This window comes from Lepus europaeus, chromosome 14 (assembly GCF_033115175.1).
Source record: "Lepus europaeus isolate LE1 chromosome 14, mLepTim1.pri, whole genome shotgun sequence".
Classification (NCBI taxonomy): domain Eukaryota; kingdom Metazoa; phylum Chordata; class Mammalia; order Lagomorpha; family Leporidae; genus Lepus; species Lepus europaeus.
Genome location: NC_084840.1, coordinates 69,506,450 through 69,528,823, shown reverse-complemented (window position 1 = coordinate 69,528,823; position 22,374 = coordinate 69,506,450). Strand labels below are relative to the sequence as shown.

The 22,374-nt window shown below is 45.8% G+C and overlaps 1 protein-coding gene across 1 annotated transcript in view; it reads left to right on the top strand.

Moving 5' to 3' along the window:
• Positions 1 to 22,374, top strand: part of PROSER2 (proline and serine rich 2) — a 46,713-nt gene that overhangs the window by 6,886 nt on the left and 17,453 nt on the right. Inside the window, exon 2 of the mRNA XM_062210913.1 lies at positions 16,249 to 16,468. Coding sequence (XP_062066897.1) covers positions 16,331 to 16,468 — 138 coding nt within the window. The 5' untranslated portion in view covers positions 16,249 to 16,330. The remainder of the gene's footprint in view (positions 1 to 16,248; positions 16,469 to 22,374) is intronic.

The window sequence follows — 22,374 nt, the reverse complement described above, 5'->3', positions numbered from 1 at the left end:
TGTGCCGCCGGTTTTGGACTTTACCTTTTCATCCATTGGACAAATTCAGTCAGCGCACTTGAAAATTCACAGAAAAGTATGATGTCTTCGAATCTTGTTTCTTGGTGAATTCCCATTTCAGAACTTGTTTAGTTTTTGCTTACCAGGGTGGCGAGGTTCACAAGCTTTACGCTCAGCAAGCAACAGCCCTTTCTTGTTACTCGAGTGATTACCAAGCTCTGACTCTTGATCTACTTAAAGGAGCTCTGCTTTCTCTCAGAGAGATTGATAGGCAATCCCTGAACTTCTGAAAATAGTAGTATCTAAGCTGGTGGTTGGACTCATCCAGTTTTTACAACAGACATTTGGTTGGCCCTTTCTTGAAAACCTCTGTGTGCTCTTCTGTGAGAACAGGGGTGTACATTTGCACCCCCAAACTGAATGTGCAGCAAGGGATTGGAGGGATTTGTTGCTGAGTGCCCTGAAAATTTTAAGAAGAGATGGGAGGCTCTGTGTAACCATTCCCTGGTGAAATGTTCTTAGTCCTCTTCCCATATGAGGCTGACAAGGAGAGATTTTTGGAAGATGAGGTTAAAAGTTGGACGCAGTGGATGGACCCAGCTGGAGGTCTTAGGTGAGCTTTGCTCCCCCTGGATTGTATTAAAATCTGTTCCATTTGAGGTAAGACATGTAAATCAAACTAAGCAGCCATTAAAAATACAAATATTAAATGAACGTGATCCAAGTCTGCTTTATTTTCATTGTGGGGATGCATGAAAAATTCTAAGCTGCTTAGGAAGAAAAAGCCTTGTAAACCAATAAGGTATAATTATTACTTCCGAGCAAAAAGTGAGACATGTTAGTCCAGCACATAATGGTGCTGGTAATATTTGCTGAGTAAATAAAGAGGAAGCACAGAAAGTTCTTTCACAGAAGAATAACTTAAACTGGATTTTTTCTTTTATTTTGTAAAAACTTAATAATACAGAAATATAACAGGCATATTAAATGTCATTTCTGGGGAAAATTTATTTTTACATAGATATGTTAAAAATATATATAATTGTATATATAAATTTATATATAATATAACATATTACACATACAATACATATTATCTATAATATAAATTATTTTTACATAGATATGTAAATATACGAAATATGTTTATATATTTGCAAGGCAGAATGACAGAGAGAGGGAGAAACAGTTAGAGGAGCGAATCTTCCATCCACTGGTTAGCACCTCAAAGGACTGCAACAGCCAGGTCTGGACCAGGCCGAAGCCAGGAGCCTGGAACTCCATCCAGGTCTCACATGGGTAGTAGGGGCCCAGGCACTTGAGCCGTATTCCACTTCCTTCCCAGGTACCTTAGCAGGAAACTGGATTGGGAATAGAGCAGCTAGAGCCAGTGCTCACGTGAGATTCTAGCATCTCCAGCTCAACCCTCCATATCACCGTGTTGGCCCCAAACGTCACTTTTTCCAAAACAAGTTAAGAGTAAAAAAGTGCAGTGTCTAGCTTTGCAAAGATCTCATAAAATAGAACTGTTCTGCCAACTCTATTGTGCCCTGGTTGGTACTTTTTTCTGTTTATTTCCTGCCAGTTACGGTTATTACTTTTTGTTACTAGGAACTAATCAGACAACTAGTCCAAGTTGTTTTCAGGTGAGATTTACTTGAGGAAACTCTATTCAGCAATGATAAACGGGTAGTCAGAGACTCCTTCCCTCAGGGCCTACCCAGGTGAGGCTGCCTGGTGAACTTGTTTGCATAAGCGTAGGCAATCAGTCACTTTCATGTGGTGTCTGGTGCTGAGTGATTGCCTCCTCACAGCTGAAACATTCACAGTGGAGACAGTTGGAAATCTACCTCGGTTTTCCATATTTCTTTTCAAAAGATGGCTAAATGAAAATACATGGAGAAGTAAAATTCCTGCCCTTTTTTTTTTTTTAAAGATTTATTTATTTATTTGCAAGTCAGAGTTACACAGAGAGAGGAGAAGCAGAGAGAGAGGCAGAGAGAGAAAAGTCTTCCAATCCACTGGTTCATTCCTCAGTTGACCGCAATGGCTGGAGCTGCGCCGATCCGAAGCCAAGAGCCAGGAGCTTTTTTCCGGGTCTCCCATGCGGGTGCAGGGGCCCAAGGACTTGGGTCATCTTCTACTGCTTTCCCAGGCCATAACAGGGAACAGGATCGCAAAAGGAGCAGCCAGGTCTTGAACCGGCATCCATATGGGATGCTGTTGCTTCAGGCCAGAGCGTAAACCTGCTGCACCACAGTGCCAGCCCCACCTTTTGTTTTTAATTCTTTTTAATAACCTTCAGGGTCAGTTAGAGTTTAACATTAGACATTTCAGAAGTCAAGCAAGGCTGGCACCAGCACACCGGGTTCTAGTCCTGGTTGGAGCGCCAGATTCTGTCCCAGTTTCCCCTCTTCCAGGCCAGCTCTCTGCTGTGGCCCAGGAGTGCAGTGGAGGATGGCCCAAGTCCTTGGGCCCTGCACCCACATGGGAGACCAGGAGAAGCACACGGCTCCTGCCTTGGGATCAGCGCGGTGCACCCGCCGCAACGCGCCGGCCGTGGTGGCCATTGGAGGGTGAACCAATGGCAAAAGGAAGACCTTTCTCTCTGTGTCTGTCACTGTCCACTCTGCCTGTCAAAAAACAAAAACAAAAACAAACAAACAAACAAAAAAAGTCAAGCAAAACCCAGTTCAAAGAAAAAGCTTAATTGTATAAAATGCTAAACTGTTGGTCCCACCTGCATTTTAAAATTTCAGAGCAAGGGGTGAGCATTTTGGGGCATTGACCCAGCCTGTCACCTGGGATGACTGCGTCTCATATCAGAGTGCCTGGTTCCCGTCCTGCTCTTCTGCTTCCGATCCAGCTTCCTGCTAATGCACCTGGAAGGCAGTGCATGATGGCCCAAGTGCTCGGGCTCCTGCTACCCATATGAGACACCCAGATGGAGTTTCTGGCTCCTGGCTTCAGCCTGGTCTAGGCCTGGTTGTTGGAGGCATTTAAGAAATGAATGAGTGAGTGAAAGCACGCTCTCTCCCCCTCCCCCCATCTCTGTTACCCCCCCTTTCAAAGAAATAAATAAAAATCCTAAGGGAAACGTCCAAAACAAAGCTCATTCTCTACTATGCACACTTCCAACAACAAGCTTTTCCCTGAAGGGACTTTTTCTTTGATCTTCTTTGCTAGGATAAGGTCCTGGTTTGCTTAGTGAATGTTTTTAGAATTCCAAGGGTTTTTTTTCCTTGAAATTGAGAAACAGCCCAAACTAAAGAGTGGTTACAACATGTTTATTTTGCTTCAACCTGTTCATTTGTACAGAGGCCCCTTTTGTAGGTTAATCTTGGTGGTGGATTCCACCTGTAGATGGATCCTGTAGATAATGGCATTTACTAAGTGTTGTGAGTATTGGGAATTGTGTCTGATGTATTTACTGGTGCCAACGTTTTAATGTATCATTTGTGAAACCAAGTTAAGCATCTTTTTTATTGCTGTGATTAAAGTCACTCCCCTCATGGCTGGCACTGTGGTGTGGTAGGCACTGTGGTGTAGCGGGTAAAGCCATCGCCTGCAGTGTCGGCATCCCACATGGGCACTGGTTCGAGTCCTGGCTGCTCCTCTACTGATCCAGCTCTCTGCTATGGCCTGGGAAAGCAGTAGATGGCCCAAGTCCTTGGGCCCCTGCACCTGTGTGGAGACGAGACCCAGAAGAAGCTCCTGGTTCCTGGCTTAGGATCGGCCCAGCTCTGGCCATTGCAGCCATCTGGGGAGTGAACCAACAGATGGAAGACCTCTCTTTCTCTCTCTCTTTCAAATAAATAAATAAATCTAAAAAAACAAAACAAAACAAAACTACTCCCAAGTGCTTAAGCTTTTCTTTTAAAGATCTGTTTTGCTCTGATTTAAAAATATGATTTTATAGAGATGGACAGTTGGAATTTTGGTTAAGTAATGAATATTGACTAAGTCTCTCTTTTCTGGAGAATATAATCTAAAACATGTGGTTATATTTTAAAAACATTCTGCCTATAAGGAGTTTATAATCTAATTGAAAAAACAAAAACAAAACAGAACACATAGAAACCTGATGTCCTCAGTGCTGTCAGAGTGAAGCAGGTGGGCTGTGCACGGAGTACACAGAGCCAGAGTACACGGAGCCAGGCGGGACGTCAGCAATGGGACTGGGAAGGAAGCAGGTTTGGCAGGGATGTGGCTGGCCAGGAGGAGAGCCACAGGGGAGGCAGTCGAGAGCGCTCACTGTTGAATGGCACCTTGAGCACCGACTGGAGACAAGGGTCCTGTTGTGGAAAGTCAGGTGGAAGAGATAAGCTAAGGCCAGGTTCTACAGGTAATTTAAAGCCTTATGTTCTTTTCTTTTTTTTTCTTTGAAGACTTTATTTATTCATTTATTTGAGAGGTAGAGTTACAGAGAGAGGCAGAGGCAGAGAGAGAGAAGTCTTCATCCACTGGTTCACTCCCTAGATGGCCTCAATGGCCGGGGCTAAGCCGATCTGAAGTCAGGAGCCAGGAGTGTCTTCCAAGTCTCCCACATGGGTGCAGGGGCCCAAACACCTGGGCCATCTTCCACTGCTTTTCCAGGCCATAAGCAGAGAGCTGGATCGGAAAAGGAGCAGCCAGGATACGAACCGGCGCCCATATGGGATTCCGGCACTGCAGATGGAGGTTTAGTCCTCTAGGCCCCAGCACTGGCCCCAGCCTTTGTTCTTACACAGGGGTTCCTCAGCCATATAGATTAGCAAAATGAAAGCTCTGCCCTCTTATGAGGCCAGTGGCACCAGAAGCGATCCAGGGTTTCAGAAAGATTATTGCAAATACTTGGTGATTTCCTGGGGCTGTTGTACTGATTTGAGAGTAGAAATACCTGGGAGGAAGTGAAGTGTAAGGCCTACAACTATATTTGCCTCTGTTGGGTCGCTCTGTCCTATGTGTGTATGTATGGCTTTGGTTGGTGAAGGATAGGAGGGAACAACGCTGTTTTTTGTGTGTGAGATTGTAGACAGAACTAAGTTGTGCTCAGAACTCTAAGGTGTGCTGTGGGAACTACAGTAGAATCCTGTTTTCTTTTTTTAAAAAAAAGATTTGTTGATTTATTTGGAAGTCAGAGTTACAGAGAAAGAGGGAGACAGAGAGAGAGAGAGATTTTCCATCTGCTGGTTCACTCCCCAGTGGTAGCAACAGCTGGTGCTGAGCAAGGCCAAAGCCAGGAGCTTTGTCCATGTCTCCGACATGTGTACAGGGGCCCAAGCACTTGGGCCATTTTCCCTGCTTTCCCAAGCGCATTAGTGGGGAGCTAGATGGTAAGTGGAGCAGCCAGGAGTTGAATTAGTGACCATATGGGATGCTGGCACTGCAGGCGGAGGCTCTAATGCCACAGTATTGGCCCCTCTACAAGTTATTTTTAGGGGAAAGAGGAAATGGTTAATTTAGTCTAAGGATTATTTTAAAGACATAATTAGGTTGAATACTGTAAATGAGAGTGGTGATATTCAGTTTCCTTGCAATTTATGAACTGATTTAATGAAACTACAATAGAATGTCAGCATCATTCAGACCTTCATTTTTTAGTAAAGGTATTCTGTAAGAACTCATTTTGTTAACCCACATTATTTCCGTAAAAATAAGAATTAACACAGAACCAGACAGAAACTGTAAAAGGCAGATTCCTATCTTCAAGACAAATCAGAGCAAAGTGCTTGCGTCATCAAAGATACTCAGTTCATGTCCATATGAACAAGTGTTGTCAAGAGCCACTAGCGTCTGGGCCAACAAGGGCCGGTTTGTGATTCCTGATCTTGGTTTTCACCCACTGTTTAGCCTGTGAAAAAGCCCGCTCATGCTAATGGGCTGTGGTGATCCAGAAACCGTTCCCACTGTGAAACCCTCCCGTATTTTAGAATGTTCTTGAAGGTCAAGAAAAACATCTTTCTGAAAGTAGCTTGGCTTTTAAGTCATCATATTAGTGTTTCTTCAGGGGGTAGCTTTAAAGATAGTTTGTCTGTGTTCTGGAACAGATCTTCCCCAGCTTCCTGTAAATGAAAGTGTGAGAGAATAAGAGGATCGAGGAGGAGGCATGAGGGAAGCATCGATCCTGCCCTGGACTGTGGCGCGCTCTTTGCCCTTGCCCTGTTCTGCTGGTGTGCATGTGAACGCTGCCCTAGCCTGTAGGCCGGTCTGGCTGGTCTGGCTCTAATCTGTAAGAGTATGCACGTTGATCCTGCCCTGGTCAGGTGTGCTCATCGCCTTTGCCCTCATCTGCAGATGTGCACGTCGGTTCTGCCGTAGCCTCTAGGTGTGCATGTTGACCCTGCCCTAGGGCACAGGTGTGCTCGTTGGCCCTGCCATAGCGTATAGCCTGAAGTGTATATGCAAAGGGGCTGCTTTTGAGAGGTTTGTCGCTGCGTCTTTGCCAGCTCAGCTTGCTTCTGTTGACTGTATCTTACCAGTGCTGGTTATTGTCTGAACAAGGAGTGAGTGTCTAAACCTTTATTCTGTAGAGCTTCAGATCCAACCTGGAACTTTTCCTTTGTGAAAAGTGTATACTGGCAATGAGTTGGAGCAGTTCTATTTTTAAAATGTAATGTAGGGGACGGCGTTGTGGTGTAGTGGGTAAAGCCACCGCCTGCAGTGCCGGCATCCCATAGGGGCACAGGTTCAAGTCCTGGCTGCTCCACTTCTGATCCAGCCCTCTGCTATGGCCTGGGAAAGCAGTAGAAGATGCCCCAAGTGCTTGGGCCCCTGCACCCGTGTGAGAGACCTAGAAGAAGCTCCTGGCTCCTGGCTTCAGATCAGCTCAGCTTTGGCCATTGTGGCCACTGGGGAGTAAACCAGCAGATGGAAGACCTCTCTCTCCGCCTCTGCCTCTCTGTAACTCTTCCTACCAAATAAAAAAAATTTTTTTCAAAAAAAAAAAAAAGTGTAATGTAGACACCCTTAACAAAGTTAATTCTAAATCACTTGACAAAGGCAAACAGTTTTTCCACTCTTTTGTTCAGAACTAAGACATACATGGTTACTCAGTTTGTGATTTTTGCTTGACCTGTCGGGAAGCTTAGAGTCCTCAGTAAATCTGATCAGGCTAACTTTTTCCTGTTTAACCCAGAGCTGACCTGTGCTCTAAGAAGAGTTTGTCTTCAGAATTTCTCCTCTTCCTTTTAAAGCCATTCTGTCTCCAGCGCGTCCATCCCGAGCCATCAGGGATGCTGCGGTCCGTATGTCATCTTTTCTTCCCTCGCTGTTTGCTAACTTGTGAGCCCTGCATTGTCTCCTTCAATGCTGGGCCTCTCCAGGGCTTGAAGGTGTGAATGGTCTGATAAATCATCAGTCCCCATTCCTCCAGGAAGCCGCCTTCTTCTGTTTTTCCAGCAGCAGGTGTCTGGTGCGTAAAGAGAACAAGCAGGCACCGTCCTGTGAGTGAAGCAGGCCAGGTCTATGTTGCAGGGCAGTCAGGTTGTCACACACACACCCTCACTACCCCATCCCCATCATTGGCATGTGATTCTGAATGTAGATGTGAAAGACTGTGTGTGTGTGTGTGTGTGTGTGTGTGAGAGAGAGAGAGAGAGAGAGAGAGAGAGAAAGAGAGAGAGCGCGAGAGCGAGAGCAGGAGAGAGAGAATAAATTTATCTGCAGCAGGCTCCCCTGTCTGTGGCGGACATGTTCCAAGACTCCTAGCGGTGCTTGCCGCCTCACCTCTTCATTTTAACTAAGCGCGTCTCGTGCACCTGGGCTGTAACGGTCACAGTTTCAGGTGCAACAGCAAAGCTAACAGGAGTTGTTTTGCCTTCTCAATTTCATGGATTGGAGATTGGTTCCTACCTTAGATCATAGCAACAACCTCAGCATATGAATTTTTGTCTTTCCTGATGAAGTTTAGAAGGTGCACCTTTTTACTTGAAGGAAGCACTTTATCTGCCTTTCTGTCTGTCACTCTGCCTTCCAAATGAATAAATAAAACTTCAGAGAAGAGGGCGAGTGCTGTGCACCGCAGGCTAAGCCTTGTCTTCCACGCCCGCATGCGTGTTGGAGTGTTGGTGCTTCAGTCCTGCCTCCACCTCTGAGGCAGCTTCCTGCCAGCGTGCCTGCTGGCAACAGCTGACGTCTCGAGCACGTGAGTTCCTGCCGTCCACAGGGCGAGGCCCAAACGAGGCTCCTGGCTCCTGGCTTTGGCCTGGGCCAGCCTTGGCTGTTGCAACCATCTGGGGAGTGAACCAGCAGATGGAAGATGTTTCTCTCTGCTTCTCCCCCCTTCTCTGTCACTCTGCTTTTCAAATAAATAAATAAAAACTTTAAAGAGATAAAGGAACTACCTTGTGCATTTTGGACTACTAACATCACTACTCTTGTGCTTTGGGTGCGTTTTAAAGTAAAATAAGGTGATTGGATGCCGTGACAGTTGGTCTGTAACCGAGCTGGTTGTTGGGTAAGTAACGTGCTGGAAGTAAATGCAGCATAGCCACGCTGGACCAGGAGTGGTTGACGTCCCAGGCAGGGTGGAGCAGGACAGTGCGCAATTTCGTCACTCTACTTAGAGTGGCAGGCAATTTAAAAGTTGCGAGTTTATTTCTGGAATTTTCCATTGGTATTTTCAGACCACAGTTGACTAACTGAAACTGCAGAAAGTGAAACTGAGGGGGCTGCTGTCAGAGGCGGTGTGCTAGGAAACAATTCCCAGCTCTGCACGCAGTGACACTCTGTTTGCGCCGCCGCGCAGTGGGTTGCTCCCAAGGGACGCCGAGTGTTCACCCTACAGTAAACACTTGCCCTGTGTGTGCTTATTCCTGGTGTTCACGATGGCTGATGAACCTCGATGACCGTTGGCTGGGCAGTACTGCGAGCGCCGGTGTGATAACCATCTCTGTACGTGGTCTTAAGAGAACATTCCTGGTGGGGAGTTCTTCCGGAGGGAAGCGAGCAGTGGGATTTGGGGGTCACGGGACACACTTAATCTCACAAAGCACTGCCGGAGTGGTTGTGTTAGCTTGCTGCTCCTAGCAGTGGTACGTGAAGATTCCTGTTTCCCCACATTCTTGGGAACACTTCATAAATTTCATTATCTAGTGTTGCTAATCCAGGAGGATTAAAATAATGTCTTACTGTAGTTTCAGCCTGTCCTTTTGTCTACTAGTGATGTTGCATGCCTCTCTTGTACTGCTTAGTCACCATTGAATTTTCCAAAGATGTATAAATAGTTACTGTAAAATAATATTAGTTTTTTTTTTAAGACTTACTTATATGAAAGGAGAATTACAGAGAAGCAGAGGCAGACACAGAGGAGAGAGAGAAAGAGAAAGAATGAGAGAAGGAGATCCTCCATCCACTGGTTTACAAATGGCCACATGGCCGCAATGGCTGGAGCTGGGCCAATCTGAAGCTAGGAGCCAGGAGCTTCTTCTGGGTCTCCCAAGGGGGTACCGGGGCCCAAGGACTTAGGCCATCTTCTACTGCTTTCCCAGGCACGTTAGCAGGGAGCTGGATCGGAAGGGGAGCAGCAAGGACTTGAACTGGTGCCCATATGGGATGCCGACACTGCAGGCAGCAGCTCTACCCACTGTGCCAGCCCCAACATTAGTTTTTCAAAACAGTGGAAAAGGATGGGTTTTTCACTACTTGCATTTGAGCTGTTGAATCACCTTCTTGGCTTGAGGGTAGGGAATAGTTCTTTCATACATTACATTAATGTTTTTTAAAAAGATTTATTTATTGGAAACACAGAGTGACAAAGAGAGAAAGAGAGAGCTTCCATCTACTGGTTCATTCCGCAAACAGCTGCAACCTCGCAAGCTGGACCAGGTAAAAAAAAAACAAACTAAAAAAACCCGGAGCCAGGAACTCCATCTAGATTTTCACCTTTTTTCCCAGGCGCATTAGCAGGGAGGGGCTGGGTTGGAAGAGGAGGACCCATTCTGTTATTGAACACTGGCATTGTGGCTTAACTTGCTGCGCCACAACACTGGCCCCAATTACGTTAATTTAAACTCAAGTTGGAGCACATATGTAAATATGAAAAATGAGGGCATGGAATGCTAGTATAAAATATGGGAGGTATTTTATTTATAGCCTTAGAGTAAGAAAGGACTAAGTTGGCAAAAACCCCAGAGCCTTAAGCAAAGAAGGCTGATACATTGAACTACGTGAAAATGAAAATTTCTTCAGGTTAAATTACAGATTCAAGAAAATAAACATTTTCAGCTTACAGCAAACAGTGTCTGAGTCTCCTGCTGTGTTTTATGGTTGTGTTTGTCTAACCCAGTTCTAGTACTTTGTGTTAACTCCTTGAAATAACTTTATCCTATATTGGCTTTCAATAACATTTTATTTTTTCATAAAAGTTTGCATATCCTTTGTTATATCTATTTCTAAGTAATATACACATGTATATGTGTAAATATATATTATGTAAATATATATTATACAAATTTTAATGTAGCTAATTATCTTGTTTGTGGCTAGTTTGATTTTTTAGATATTTATTTATATGTAGAAACTATTAAATTATTGTTCCTTCTAATAAATTATGAGTTCTTCAGAGTTTTCTACAAAGACAGTAATTGTCTGCATATAATGATATTTTTAGTTTGTCCTTTCAAGTCCTTGCCTGAGTACTTTTTGCTTGCCTGGTATGTGAGTTAGATCTTAATAAAATACAGTACATGTAGAATAGGAATGGTGATCATTGGAATGCATTTAATGTTTTACCAGCAAGTGTGATGTTTGCTGTTATTTTTAAAATAGCTGTCTTTATTAGGTTAAAACATTCCTCTTGAAATTTTTGCATAATATTAAATTTATCAGATTTTTTTGTTAATCTGTTAAGATGATTGTATGCTTTTTATCTTTTAAGCTATTAATGAGGTATATTGGAAAATTAATGTTATTCCAACCATGCATTCTAGGGACTGTCTTGCTCATTATTTGTTTTTTATACCCACCTTGAAAATAACTTTGTTTAGGGTTGGTTTTTTTTTTTTTTTTTGCATCTGTTAGATTTATTTATTAATTTGAAAGGCAGAGTTACAGAGGTGGAAGAGAGAGAGAGAGAGAGAGAGAGAGAGAGAGAATATGAATGAATCTATCCACTGGTTTGCTCCCTAAATGGCCACAACAGCCAGGGCTGGGCCAGACCAAAGCCAGGAGCCTGGGACTCCATCCAGGTCTCCCATGTGTGTGCAGGGCCCTAAGAACTTGGGCTGTCATCCGCTGCTTTCCCAGGTGCATCAGCAGGGAGCTGGATCAGAAGTGCACCTCAGGACCTTGAACCGGCATATGGGATGCTGGCGTTGCAGGTGGTGGCTTAACCCACCGTGCCAGCACCTGCATCTGTGTTCTAAAGTGCGCTTGCCTGTAATTTCTCATCTCTTGTACGTTCTTAGGGCTTTAGTATCAAAGTTTTAGGAGACTCAAAATGAGAAGGGACATTTTTTCTTTTTCTCTTCTTTGGAAGCTTGGGTTATTTGTTTCTTGGATGTTTGATAGAAGTCTGCAGAGAAAACTTTATGGATCAGCTGTTATCATTATTGGAAAAAATTTTTTGTATCTACAGATAGATTTTCTTGTTTTTAAAGTTTTATTTATTTTAAAAACAAAATGACAGAGAGACAGAGATCCATCTTCCATCCATTAGTTCACTCCCCAAATGTGGACAAAAGCTGGGGCTAGGCCAGGTGGAAACCAGGAGCCAGGAACTCCATCGAGGTCTCCCATGCGGATGCAGGGACCCGAGGATGTGGGCCATCTTCTGCTGCGTTTCCAGGTGCATTAGCAGGGAGCTGGATGGAAGTGAAACAGCTAGGACTCAAACCAGCACCCCAACAGGGGCTGTGGCGTCTCAGTCAGCGGCTTAATCCCCATTGTTACACAGTGCTGGCCCTGATCTGTTTTCTTTCAAGAATAAACTTTAAGGAGATACTCATTTGTCTACTTCATCTTTGTTTTCAAACTTCCTGGCATGAAATTGTTCAGGTGTCTGATTTTCATGACCTGTGAAACCTACAGATATGTCCCTAGCTTCATTCTGATGTTGTTAGTCTAGGTTTTCCTTGATTAGTTCTGCTAAAAGTTTGTCAATTTTATTAGCATTTTCAAAATGCTGAGTTTTGGGTTTTATTCTCTTTTTTTGGTGTGGTTCTGTACTTAATTTCATGTTCTTGGTTTTAGTCTGCGGTTGTTTTATTACTTTTCTAATTGAAGTTAGATGCTTTATTTATTATTCTTATGGCAATAAGGGAGGCTCAGTCTGTCTTTCTTTCCCTTTCTTTCTTTCTTATTTACTTATTTGAGAGGCAGAGTTACACAGAGAGAGAGACAGAGAGAGAGGTCTTTCATTCACTGGTTCACTCCCCAAATGGCCACAATGGCTGGAGCTGGCCAATCTGAAGCCAGGAGCCAGGAGCTTCTTCTGGATCTCCCATATGGGTGCAGGGGCCCAAGGACTTGGGCCATCTTTCATTGCTTTCCCAGGCACATTAGCAGGGAGCTGGATCTGAAGTGGAGCCGGCACTGCAGGCAGTGGCTTATCCTACTGTGCCGCATCGCCGGCCGCAGGGAGGCTCTTTCTAAAGTGGTCCTGAGCTAGGAGCAGAATTAGGAAGGAAAGTTGCAAAGTAAGGCACTGCAGAGCTTGGCGGCTGATTGAGAGTGGCAGAGAGAGGAGTCAGTGAGTTTGCAACCCTTTGGTTGTGTGACACAGCCTCTGTGCCTAAGGATGGGCTTTGCCTCGTGTAAGTCAGCTGTGGGGTTGGGCGAAACCAAAGCTTTCACGTGAGCGATGGAAAGACCTAGTTACTCAGGCTCCTTGTACCTGGCCATGGCTGTTTGGTGCTGAGGTGGAGTGCAGTGATGGTGAGAGGGGGGCTGGGTGCAGACTGCCTAGGACTTTCTGGAGGGAAAGGAGCCGCCTTTGTCTTCTGGCCCCAGCACACTCAGTGCAGGAGGTTCACTTGCCTCATGACCTCAGCCTGTCCACCCGATCCATCTCTTGGGTCCATCACCCTGGACAGCAGCTGTCCTTGGGACCAGCCAAGCTGGGCGGATGTGGCATCACTAGGACTGTGACCAGTAGTGACTTTGTCATTGCTCTCTTTATCAACTGGTAAATGAGACATTACCAAAAAAGGGTGTTGCTGGTAAAGAGTGAGAAAAAAAACCAGGACATGGGAAAGAGTAAACAGGCAGAGAACACAGCTGGCTCCTAGTTCTGCCCCTGTAGTGTGAGGGTTCCTGCAGTTTCTTAACAAATCTTGCTCTAAGTGCTTGCAGGAAGTCGGTTTCTTCATCCACAGGCCGGCTGCTCCCTAGGGGCTAGATTAGACCCCAGCCTCACTGCTGACAGTGTGCACTATTTGCACACCCAACAAGTGTGTTACTCAACAGCCTTCCTGGACTCACAGCTGTGGCCGTTCTGTCAGCCCTGCCTGCCTCTGTCTCAAGCTCGCTTTCCTGGGCAGACCAGAAACACAGGATGCCGCCTAGTCCTTCCCCTTCAGAAAACATTGCCTCTCCACAGGGGACCACAGGTGAAATCCTGCATTTGAATTCCCAGGGCACTAGGACCAGGGGAGCACTAACTCTGGAGTCTTGAGCCTGTGAAGAATACTGAAGCAAAGCTCTCACGTTCTCTCTGGCAGTTCTTGCCTTCTGGATGATTCTGGTTAGCTTCCGCATACTGCTTCCAGAGAGTAATTTACGGACGTCTGAATATTACCGTTTGAGAGCAGTTAAAATTACAGTAACTTGAGAGAAAGGTGCATTCTCAAATGGTGTGGCCCTGACTGCCCAGACCCGTAGCAAAATTCCAAATCCTTTCCTGCAAGTGGGGCAGGACGTCTGGGCTCCTGCGTTGCCTGGGGCCGAGTCGCTATTTCACTTCCAGTGTCGTTCATCCCACTCATCCCGCTGATGTGGGTGGGGAGGACTCGGGGGCCTTCAGCTCTCTCCTTTCCCCGAGCAGTGGTTCACAGAGTTCAGGAATGATGAACTTGAGCTGTGTCTAGGGACGGGAAGAGTCCACACATCATCCTGTCTGCTCTGCAGAGCCTGCCCCACCTTCCTCCCGCTCCATCTAGCTTCTCAGTGCTCTGTCCCCAGCCGCTGTTGTCAGCATACCTAGGACATCCACCGTGTGTGTTTATTCCAGATTCATGTCAGGTATGGGATTTACTAGACTGAATTCATTACAGCTTTCCCCATGGATATGTGAATTTCTGAGTTGCATATTATTTACTATGTAGATAACTTACACTAAAATCTGTGTATTGTTTAGGCTTTCATACCATAGAATGAATTTTAAAACTTTAAACACTTTAAGCTTTTTTTTTTTTTTTTTTTACTATTTGTCAGGTTACAAAAAAAGAAGTGTCCTCAGATTCTTCTGGTTTCCTAACCTTGTATATTTGACCTGTGCTAACTCACCTGAAAAGAGAAGAGAAATGAGCTAGGGTGGGTTTTAGTCTGGCAGTTAGCACGCTGGTTGAGATGCTCACATCCCAAATCATCCTGTACCATACCATGACTTGGTTCAGTGCCTGGCTCTGGCTCCTGACCCCAGCTTCCTGCTAATGCAGACCCACGTGTGGGACTTGGATTGAGTTCCTGGCTCCCTTGCTGTGGCCTGACCCAGTCCCAGCCGTGGTGGTCATTTGGGGAGTGAACTAACAGATGGGAGCACGTGTTTCTGTGTGTGTGTGTGTGTGTGTCTGTGTGTACTTCTCAAGTAAATAGATAAAAGTTGAAACAAAACAAATAAATAGAGTAAGAAATAGTTTTTACGGAGATGTCTGCAGGATTCCTCTGAGTTCTTTTCACAGTAATTTTTGAAGTTTCAAGTGATAGGTCCTCTTACAGGTGTTTACCACTGATGGAACTTTCTCCACAAATGTTTCTACTTAATTTTAACTAACAGGAAGCTTATCCCCATTAGTCTTCTTTGATCTTCTAGAAAGTTTTGCTATTGTTTTTGAAAGGCAGAGAGCCTGAAATCTCACCTGCTGGTTCATTCCCCAAATGCCCACAACAGTGAGTACTGGGCCATGCCAAAGCAGAGCCTGAAATACAATCTAGGAATTCCATGTGAGCAGCAGGGACCCAAGTCCTTGTGCCATCACGTGCTGTTTCCCAATTGTGTGTTAACAGGAAGCTGGAAGAGAAGGAGCTTTCTGACACTGATACAGGATGCGCCATCCTAACTGCTGCACCAAGCATCTGCCCCAGAGTGTTTTGTTGAATTTTCTTAATTAGCTGTTGTTCAAGGGACTGGGCTGAATTCTCTGCTAAAAGGGTCAGAAGATTGTATGCAACTTTCTGGGTTCATTTTTGGTATCTTTTTCCTGGAAGCAAAAACATGAACTTCCTGATAGTGTTGATTTCTACTTTACTTACTAGGTAGAAGCTGCAGTAGTTCTGGGCCAGCATTGTGGTGCAGCAGGTTAAGCCACTGCCTGTGACGCAGGTATGGTATCCCTTGTGGACACCAGCTTAAGTCTCGGCTGCTCCATTTCCTGTCCAGCTCCCTGCTGAAGCACCTGGGAGGGGGAGGGCAGCAGATGGGAAGATGACCCAAATACTTGGGTCCCTGCCACCCACGTGGAAGACCTGGATAGAGTGCCAGGCTCCTGGCTTCCTCCTGGCCCAGCCCTGGCTATTGTGGCTGTTTGGAGAGCAAACCCCACGCTCTCTCTCTCCCTTTCTGTCACTCTGCCTTTAAAAAAGAACCAAAAGAAGCTACAGTAGCATCAAGGCATCCAAAGTGTCTTCAATCTTGGAAACGTCAGCCACGCTTCCACTGGTAACAGCTTGGCACTTGTCACCTGACCTCAACTCGGAACTGCAGTGAGCTGGAGAAGGCGCTGCAGCTCTGTGGTGTGGGAGGCAGAAGAGGCAGGGAGAGCCTGAGTGTGAGTGTGAGTGTGCAGGAGCACAAAAGCACAGACTCGGTGTGGCGCAGCATGTCAAACCACGGCATCCCATACGGATGCCTATTCGAGTCCCGGCTGCTCCTCTTCCAATCCAGCTCCCTGCTTATGCACCTGAGGAAGCAGTAGAAGATGGCCCAAGTCCCTGGGCCCCTGCACCCACGTGAGAGATCTGGAAGAGGCTCCTGGCCCCTGGCTTAGGGCTGCTGGCTCCTTGTTCCTAATGGTCGGGTCTGTGGATGCAGTCTCTGGATCTTAAGGGAGGATAAGGCCTCTCATCACGTGGGCTCACTGACCGTCGTCCTCCTTTGCTTGCTTTCTCTAGAAGTCGTCTTCTACCTCAGGATGGGACCCTGGCTGCTTCCCGACTTCCTGTGAGCAAGCGGGGAACCGAGGTCTCTGTGGGGATGCCTGTAAGCCAGCAGAAGCCGGACTCTTCGGAGATGGACTCTGACATGTCGCCCAGCTGTGGGCTCAGCGACTTGAGCAGAGGGGGCAGTCTGGAGAGCCGGAGCAGCAGTTCCCGGTCGCGAAGCTTCACTCTGGTGAGTAGTGGTTTCCTTCGGTGCTTTCCCGTGCTCCGGAGGGGTGCCTTTGCCCCAACGCCTCTGCTCTGTAAGGACAATCTTACGGAACCCTTTTGGGTTATGCTTTGGAATACTTGTTTGTGAAATGGCAGTCTTATTTATAATTATCTTCAATTTTGCCCAAACACAGAGCCTTATTCATGGCAAAGGAGCAGATCTCTAGCTGTAGCGACAACTCAGGGCTGCTCAGCCACGGCAAGGAGCGTGTCCGGGCACCACAACAAACCCACGCAGGGGCACACGGGCAGTCAGTCCCTGTGACTAGAAGAAGAGAAGTGTCTCATGGGACAGAAACAATTCACCTTAAGACAGGTCTTTAAATCCTTTCAACTGCAAATGCTTTTGTAGCCCTTCCTGTTGAACCCAGACCTCTCTGTGGCTTTGGGAGTTTTGCACAAAGAGTCCTTAGTTTTGAAATTAAGAGGGGATCTTGTGCACTTTTCTCCCCCTGAGGACATGTATCTTTCAGGAAAGAGATGATTCTGTTCATAGAGGAAAGTGCGGGAGAGATCTGGCCCCTGGGCCTTACCCACGATGGTCTGTGGCTCCTCCTCTCAGTTTGTCTTCTTCCAGTGGGGCCATCAGTTCCCCTCAGACACACTGAGCCCTCAGTTGGGCTGAAGATCTGAAAGGTTTGCATGTTGCGGGGCTCGGTAGTGGTAATGACAGACTTTTATAAACTCCTGCTTGCATATTTTCTTTTTTAAAACCATCCTGGTGGTAAGTAATACGGTGTGATTGGTTCAGCCAAAGACAAATATAAGCCAAATTACCTTCTGGATGTCAGAGAGCCTACCAATACTAAAGAATGGAAAGTTGAAGCTAATGATGTTACTTTGCAAAAGTAGTATAAGATACAGATGAACGTGCTGGTAGTGGAGTACATTCTCCAAAGCATAGTTAGCAGGCAGACCTGTTCTGATACAGAAGAATATTGTACAACTTGGTGTACTCAACTTAGGTGCAGTGGTCTAAAAGACCGCCTAGTGCCTGTGGTGATGGAATGAAATCGAAATGTTCATCACATGACCTTGGTATCTAAGCAGATGAGGGTAGTGAATTCAGAGTCAGGATATTTGAATCATTTTCTTGCCTTTCATAATTCTTATCTCGTTGAACTTGAGACGTGACTCAACTAATCCTTTGTACCATGACCTCTTTTGATAGGGAAGTAACATAAAATCTGCTAATCTCTTCCTAGGAAAGACCAAGCATGTCAAGTGTTTTGAGTTGGTGGAAGGAAAACGGCTGCTTTGTGTCTCCATTCTAATCATATTGGTTCCATTCTTCCAAATTACCAATTAATCTCTACTTTTACCGAATCCTCTGTGGTCCATCAGATTCATAGACTCTAAAGACAAACTGAACATGGTGGAAATCTACAGACTTGCCCATTGAGGAGTAGTATTAACTGCCTGTTCTATATTACCCTGCATTTCTTCGTGTGTGTGTGTGTGTGTGTGTGATTTATATATGTGCTCAAATATTAAAACACTATTCTGCAGGCTAAGGACACTACAGTGGGGTGAGTGTTCTAGTGGCTGCGGTCCATTAAGACAGAACAGGTTGCTGCATATTTGCATCCCCAAGCAGCAGAAGCTAATTGGCGGGCAGCGTGCAGGAGGTTTGTTGGGAAGGTTTCCAGGATCAACAGCTGTGGCAGGATTGGCTAGAAAAGGAGGAGTTATGATGTAGACCCAGGGTGGGCCCTCGCTGGAGATGGGATAGCCCTTCAGTCGCCCCATGCTGGTCCGGGTGGGACCTTCGTGCCCAGTTGGTGATTGGCCATTGGATATGAGCTTCCAAGGGGTGTCCACGACAAAATAGTGTCTTTCAGCTGAGACAAACTGGAAAGAGGGTTTATAGCTGAGTGCTGTCTTCCAGCCACATATCCCCAGCTGAGGCACTAGGTCCTTCTTTCCCACTGGTAATCTGGATGGCATCCATGCTACCATGAAGATTTAGGAGAAAATGAGAAGAAGCCTCTTTGAGGGTCAGAGCAAGCAGAGTACCTGAAAGATGTTTCAACTTCAAGAAGCAAATCTGGGGGCCAGTGCTGTGGCATAGTGGGTTAAGCCTCTGCCTGCAGCGCCGGCATCCCATATGGGTACCAGTTCAAGTCCCGGCTGCTTCATTTCCAATCCAGCTCTTTGCTATGGCCTGGGGAAGCAGTAGAAGGTGGCCCAAGTGCTTGGGCCCCTGTACCCACGTGGGAGAACCAGAACAATGCCCTGGCTTCTGGCTTTGGATCCGCTTAGCTCCCTCCATTGAGGCTATTTGGGGAGTGAATCAGTGGATGACTTTTCTGTCTCTCCCTCTCTCTGACTGTAACTCTTAACTCTCAAAATAAATAAATGTTTTAAAAATCTGAAAAAAAAAAAAAGCAAATCTATAAATGAATGCAGGGAGTTTGCAGGCTATAGCCAAGTAAAATACAGCTCTTCCTAGAACATGTAGAAAAATGGGATATTAAGATCTGTCATCTGATAAACTTGAAAAACACACATCATGTTAACTGTCAAGATAACATGCACAGGAAGATATCTTCAGGGACAGAGCTCTTGTTTAAAAGGGAGTTCCATGAAGTTTCAGTTCTAAGTCACAGACAAATGGCTTGCTTTAAAACTTTTTATTACAGCCTTTTAAGGTAATAAATTGGAAATGCCATTTGGTTTAAAGACAGGAAGGACTGTATATCTCTTATATTTATAAACATCAGGAGTTCAAGTAGAAAAGCTGAGAACAGCATTTTGCTTCTTAACTACCAGAGGTGGAAGGTTTTTAAAAGCATACAGTATTGGCCTGCATAGGTTTTACTATAGGTTGAGTTAAATATAGGGATCAGAGTGGCATTCCTCCAAGATATTTTCAAATTTGGGCTGGCGTTGTGGCGTAGTGGGTAAAGTGGTCACTTGTGGCACCGGCATCCCATGTGGGTACCAGTTCATGCCCCAGCTGCTCTACTTCCAATCTAGCTTTCTGCTGATGGCCTGGAAAAAGCAGCAGAGGATGGCCTGGGCCCCTACTACCCACTTGGGAGACCTGGAAGAAGCTCCTGGCTCCTGGCTTTGACCTGGCCCAGCCCTGGCTGTAACGGCTATCTGGGGAGTGAGCCAGCAGATAGATCTCTCTGTCTCCCCCTCTCTGTGACTCTGACTTTCAAGTAAGTAAGTAAATCTTTTTTTTTTTTTTTTTGAAGATAAAGCTTATCTTAGATTCAAAACAAATTCTTATGTATTTATTTATTTGCTTACTAGAGAGAGAGCCGCCATCCTCTGGTTCACTCCCCAAGTGTCCACCACAGCCCCCATCTGGGGCCAAAGCTGGGACCCAGGAACTCAGTCATGGTTTCCCTCTGGTAATTGGGTGGCAGGAACCCAGTTACTTGAGCCATCATTGCTGCCTCCCAGGCTCTCCATTGGCAGGAAGCTGGAGTCAGGAGCTGGAGGTAGATCTCAAGCCCAGGTATTTCAAGATGCAACACGTGCTTCTGGACCATTAGGTCAAATACCCTTCATACACTGTAAAATTGCTTTTTTTTTTATTTGACAGATAGAGTCAGACAGTGAGAGAGAGACAGAGAGAAAGGTCTTCCCTCCACTGGTTCACCCCCCAAATGGCTGCCACGGCCGGTGCTGCGCTGATCTGAAGCCAGGAGCCAGGTGCTTCCTCCTGGTCTCCCATGTGGGTGCAGGACCGAAAGAGGAACAACCGGGACTAGAACCCGGCACCCACATGGGATGCTGGCACCGCAGACAGAGGATTAACCAAGTGAGCCACTGCACCGGCCCTATAAAGTCGCTTTCTTATTAACCAGTCAGTGTCACTTGTTAAGATAGGTAAGTTCCACAGCCATACTCCCAACTTTTAAAGAGGTGCTGCATCCTGTTTGTATTAAAGCTGCTGGCAATTTCAAAGGAAAAGCATATTCAAAAGATGTGCTGTTAGCCAAGTATTCTAGAACTTGACCAATGGGGTAGATGTAGCTACACCTTTCTATAAGATACTCGGAAAAAAACTACTTACAAGAAAAAAAAAATACTGCAATCAGCCTCTTGAGAAATCAAGACTTTTCCTTCAATATAAATCAATGCATTACTTTCTTAGAATGGCCTCAGTCATAATGGTGGCCACCTGGGTAGGATATCAATCCTATCCAAGCAACTCTTTTAACTTTGCATTTGGTGTGGCTTAGGGCTTGTTAGATCCCAGGCAGCAGCACTTCAGCCAGAATTTGAAAACTTCAGGATATACCATTTAACATCAGGTGTTCTTGGTCTCCTTTCTAAAAATAAACTTGGCTCTAAAAATACTTTTAAGAGCTAGGTTATATTCTACCTGAAGAGTCCTCCAAGCAGGGTGTTTGCAAACTACAGAGTCTGGAGGCCCCAAATCACTGTGTACTGAACTCATCTTTTCTGATTCTGGGGACTGAAGGACACCATGTGGAGAGACTCCCATGGCTGATACTCATTGTAAAGAGAAGCTAGACTTCCAGACAGGAGAACATGAACTTTAAACACTCCATCATGTGTAGCCAGGGATCCTGGTCACTGAGTACCATGCTTGGTGAAAATCAAGTGTTATATGACTGTTGAAAAATCTTGGCCGGCGCCGCGGCTCACTAGGCTAATCCTCCACCTTGCAGCGCCGGCACACCGGGTTCTAGTCCTGGTCGGGGCTCCGGATTCTGTCCCGGTTGCCCCTCTTCCAGGCCAGCTCTCTGCTGTGGCCAGGGAGTGCAGTGGAGGATGGCCCAAGTGCTTGGGCCCTGCACCCCATGGGAGACCAGGAGAAGCACCTGGCTCCTGCCATCGGATCAGCGCGGTGCGCCGGCCGTGGTAGCCATTGGAGGGTGAACCAACGGCAAAAGGAAGACCTTTCTCTCTGTCTCTCTCTCACTGTCCACTCTGCCTGTCAAAAACACAAACAAACAAACAAAATCTTTACTTGCCATTGAAAATGAAATGCCAATTTTTTTCAGTTTTCCAGTTATAAGAAAAATACACAAATAATAGTGAAATAATAGTGGGTGACAACTAAGCCTAGCTCAGTAATTTCCACAAAGGAATATTCTTGAAGACTGTGAGCAGGCCTATGTGAAGGGTAAGGAGTTGTTCTCCTGATGTACAGGGGAAATAGGCAGCATAGGAGAACATGGCACAGAATCAGGTAATGAGGCACATAAAAGAATTTGCGCCCCATCAAGGTGGTGCTGCTTCTACTCTTATGCTCTGTGCTGTATGACGGTGGGAGCTGTGGGGAATGGACAATAAATAAATAGATCACAGAGTTACTTTAAGATTCTACCAAATAGGACGGGCGTTTAGCTAACGCCTGCAATGCTGGCATCCTCTATGAGTGCCGATCTGTGTCAAGGCTGCTCCACTTCCAATCCAGCTCCCCGCTGATATGCTTGGGAAAGCAGCAGAAGGTGGCCCGAGTGCTTGGGCCCCTGCACCCATGTGGGAGACCCAGGTGGAGTTTTTGACTCCTGGCATCATCCTAGCCCAGCCCCAGCCATTGTGGCCATTTGGGGAGTGAGCCAGCAGATGGAAGATCTCTCTCTCTTTTCTTTCTCTCCCTCTCTCTCTCTGTAACTCTGCCTTTCAAATAAATAAATAAATGTTTTTTAAAATAAAGAATGTGACTATTGCACAGATGTTCAAAAAAGAAAAGATTTTACCAAATGGAAAAGAACTGTGGGGGATAGCATTCTTCAAGTTCAGCACGAGTCCCCATAATAAGCCCAGCAGAATTGAGAAACTTGTGAGATACTGGGGGAAAGGAATGATCTTAGTTTTGGCGATCAAAGCAAACAGCAATTTAGAAGCCCACTGGCCCGAGGAAGAGACATAAGGAAA